Source organism: Raphanus sativus, chromosome 4 (assembly GCF_000801105.2).
Source record: "Raphanus sativus cultivar WK10039 chromosome 4, ASM80110v3, whole genome shotgun sequence".
In the NCBI taxonomy this organism is placed as follows: domain Eukaryota; kingdom Viridiplantae; phylum Streptophyta; class Magnoliopsida; order Brassicales; family Brassicaceae; genus Raphanus; species Raphanus sativus.
Window position 1 is genome coordinate 34,056,787 of NC_079514.1, and position 4,167 is coordinate 34,060,953.

The following is a 4,167-nucleotide window of genomic DNA, read 5'->3' on the forward strand; positions in this document are numbered from 1 at the left end:
TTAAAAAAACGTGAGATTCGTTTTCCAATAACCTCCAAATTGTTATCGTTCTGAAGAATTGTTTTAACAACAAAAAAAATATAGTGTATTTCATACACCGATGGTAATACTTTAAATTTTTTACGAGCTTTGTCGAATTATTTTGAAGTATTCACCTTTTGAAAATCAACTAATTATCCAACACTTATAAGTTATAACCATCACAATTTTTAGTTAAAGAACCATTACAATAGAATTTTCCTTTTTCATTTTGTTACATTTTTATTCATAGTTTTTTCTAATAATTTTTGAATTTACAGCCTTTTCTAAGACTATTAAAAAATCTGATATTTACAAAATTCATTAGCCCAAAGTCTAGCCCATTCATACTTAAAACCAGTCAACATTTTCCTGACCACAAATCCAACACAAGAACATAAGCTTCTAAAAACAAACAAAAAGAAAATCCTTTTGGTTAACATGCAGCGTAAAAAGGCTAAAACATATTGGCCATTGGGCCTTTACTTTAGTAAGACGATTTCCAGCTTTTCGAAGCCGTCAAGATCTTGGACAAAGACAGAACAATCTCATCCATTGATGGACGATTCAAATGATCTCTCTTCAAACAATCCATCACTAACCTCACCACAAAACCCACTAGCCCTTCAGGCAAGAAGCTTCCACTAACCAAAAACGCCTCCAAATCCTTACCTTCATCGATCTCTTTCTTCAACTCAGAAGCTTCTTTACCGGTAACAATCTCCAAGACCACAACACCAAAAGCATAAACATCAAGCTTAGTCGAGACCAACCCATGTTCCATATACTCAGGAGCTAAATACCCTCTCGTCCCTTCCACATGCTTGGTCAACACGTAATCCCCATCTCTCTCCGTCGACCTAGCTAAACCTAAGTTACCAATCTTTCCTCGAAACTCGAAGTCAAGAAAGATGCTCCCGCTGGTTAAATCCCTGTGGACGTAAGGAGGGTCCGCGAAGTTGTGTAGATAGTTAAGCCCCGTCGCTATATCCAAAGCGATTTGCAGTCTCTGAGCCAAGCTCAAGAGAGACTTCTTCGCGTAGATCCAATCACTTAAGCTTCCGTTAGAAGCGTGTTCGTAGACTAAGTACCAGTCTCCTTCGTGGAGACAGAAGCCGGAGAGACGGATGATGTTGAAATGGTTTAGTTTCGACAGTAAGTTGATCTCCTTAGATGCGTTTCCTTCCATTTTCTTGATCATCGCACCGTCGCCGTTGATATTACCGATGTACCCTGACCCTCCGAGCGAGCTGGAAGATGTGAAGTCGCTCGTTGCGGATTGCAGCTCGTGGAACTTGTAGACCTTCAAGGTGTCAACCACCATGCCTGATAAACCATCTAGCGGATCGATATCAGAGTCTTGATAGGAGATTGATGTTTTCTTGGCAGTGAAGCTATCTATATTTTCTTGTTCTTGGTTCTTTCTTGAGCCCTTCTTAAGCAGACAGAACATAACTGCACCATTCAAAATTCGGAATTAAAATTTGTTTTTAAACGTGAGATTCTTTTTAAAAAAAACGTGAGATTCGTTTTCCAATAACCTCCAAATTGTTATCGTTCTGAAGAATTGTTTTAACAACAAAAAAAATATAGTGTATTTCATACACCGATGGTAATACTTTAAATTTTTTACGAGCTTTGTCGAATTATTTTGAAGTATTACCTAATTATCCAACACTTATAAGTTATAACCATCACAATTTTTAGTTAAAGAACCATTACAATAGAATTTTCCTTTTTCATTTTGTTACATTTTTATTCATAGTTTTTTCTAATAATTTTTGAATTTACAGCCTTTTCTAAGACTATTAAAAAATCTGATATTTACAAAATTCATTAACCCAAAGTGTAGCCCATTCATACTTAAAACCAGTCAACATTTTCCTGACCACAAATCCAACACAAGATCATAAGCTTCTAAAAACAAACAAAAAGAAAATCCTTTTGGTTAACATGCAGCCTAAAAAGGCTACAAACATATTGGCCATTGGGCCTTAAACTTAGTAAGACGATTCCCAGCTTTTCGAAGCCGTCAAGATCTTGGACAAAGACAGAACAATCTCATCCATTGATGGACGATTCAAATGATATCTCTTCAAACAATCCATCACTAACCTCACCACAAAACCCACTAGCCCTTCAGGCAAGAAGCTTCCACTAACCAAAAACGCCTCCAAATCCTTACCTTCATCGATCTCTTTCTTCAACTCAGAAGCTTCTTTACCGGTAACAATCTCCAAGACCACAACACCAAAAGCATAAACATCAAGCTTAGTCGAGACCAACCCATGTTCCATATACTCAGGAGCTAAATACCCTCTCGTCCCTTCCACATGCTTGGTCAACACGTAATCCCCATCTCTCTCCGTCGACCTAGCTAAACCTAAGTTACCAATCTTTCCTCGAAACTCGAAGTCAAGAAAGATGCTCCCGCTGGTTAAATCCCTGTGGACGTAAGGAGGGTCCGCGAAGTTGTGTAGATAGTTAAGCCCCGTCGCTATATCCAAAGCGATTTGCAGTCTCTGAGTCAAGCTCAAGAGAGACTTCTTCGCGTAGATCCAATCACTTAGGCTCCCGTTAGAAGCGTGTTCGTAGACTAAGTACCAGTCTCCTTCGTGTAAACAGAAGCCGGAGAGACGGATGATGTTGAAATGGTTTAGTTTCGACAGTAAGTTGATCTCCTCCGATGCGTTTCCTTCCATTTTCTTGATCATCGCACCGTCGCCGTTGATATTACCGATGTACCCTGACCCTCCGAGCGAGCTGGAAGATGTGAAGTCGCTCGTTGCGGATTGCAGCTCGTGGAACTTGTAGACCTTCAAGGTGTCAACCACCATGCCTGATAAACCATCTAGCGGATCGATATTAGATTCTTGATAGGAGATTGATGATTTCTTGGCCGTGAAGCTATCTATATATTCTGGTTTTTCTTTCTTTCTTGATTTATTTTTAATCAGACAAAACATTACTGCACCAATCAAACTCAAAACCAAAGCTCCTCCTAGGATTCCGACAAGAACATAAACCCATGTTCTAGTCTGTTTCTTACCACTCGGGGGAGGAGAAACTGACGGAGGTGGAGGTGGAGGTGGAGGTGGAGGAGGAGGAGTCATGGAGTTGAGATCTGAAGGAGGGTTCTGTAACGGAACCAGAACAGTGGTGAAAGGGAAAATTTCAGCATCGTCAAAAGACATTTGGTTAGCTTCCAAAGTCTTACTCGTCTCGACGCCGAATCTCTGGCTGATGACATCCACCGAGTCTCCGAACACCACGGTGTAGCTCACGAGATACTTGACGCCGTCTTCATCGACTTGTTTAGCCGTGGGACACGCGCAACGGATAGGAACGAGGATCCTCATACCGGGAAACAGAGACTGAGACGAAGCATTGTTCTGTCTCTCCAGAGCTTGGCATGTCGAAAGACCCTGGAGAGTGTCGTTCGCTATGGCGAAGTACGAGTCGCCTTGTCGGATCGTGTAGGTGAGATTGGATTGGGAGTAGCTGCGGGAGCAAGAGCAAGTTATAGGGATGATGATTTGTTGATCGGTGGGGAAGGTTGTTGTTGCCGCGTTGTTGAGGGAAGAGAGGAGAGAGGCGTTGACGGAGAAGAGGGAAGAGATGGAGGAGACGGTGGAGAAACGAGGAGTTGACCGGAAAATGGCGTAAGTGAGGCAGGTTCTGTTGAGGCCGTTGCAGGAGTAGCCGAAGACAGAGGTTGAGTTATCTATGACGGAACAGTCGGTGTTTGATAGTCCGACATAAGGCTGTTGAGCGGTTGTGAAAGAGGAGAGACATTGGAGAAGGATGATGATGAAGAGGATCATCGTTGGTGATTCTGCAAGATCTCGTTGAAAAGGCTGATGACTGGGGATTTAAAAGGAAACGTGTGGAAAAAGTCAACTGTTTGTTGAATGTCAAAAGGAAGACAAGTGGGAAATGGTCTCTTCATGGAGGTGATTGAATATTTTAGTCTCGTTACATAAGTGGAACGGATAACAACTTTTTATATAGTTTTTATTTATCATTGACAGAATTGATTTTTGTTTTGTTTTCAGAACGCCAAAGAAGACATAAAGAGGCTGACACAAGCCTTTGGTTTCTTCTTCTTTTCAGGGACTTTTCAGGGACTATGACAGTAACTAATCAAAG

General features: G+C 41.2%; 2 protein-coding genes across 2 annotated transcripts; both read right to left on the reverse strand.

Moving 5' to 3' along the window:
- Positions 1 to 368: 368 nt before the first annotated feature.
- On the reverse strand, positions 369 to 1,483 carry LOC108829911 (lysM domain receptor-like kinase 4; the record flags this gene model as incomplete). The annotated part of the gene is made up of 1 exon (XM_018603506.2): positions 369 to 1,483. A coding segment is annotated over one exon (978 nt), but the record flags the coding sequence as incomplete, so codon positions are not given.
- A 302-nt stretch (positions 1,484 to 1,785) lies between these two features.
- On the reverse strand, positions 1,786 to 3,870 carry LOC108829910 (lysM domain receptor-like kinase 4). The gene has a single exon (XM_018603505.2). The coding sequence runs from the start codon at positions 3,840 to 3,842 to the stop codon at positions 2,019 to 2,021; it is 1,824 nt and encodes a 607-aa protein (XP_018459007.2). The 5' UTR covers positions 3,843 to 3,870; the 3' UTR covers positions 1,786 to 2,018.
- Between the last annotated feature and the right edge of the window lie 297 nt (positions 3,871 to 4,167).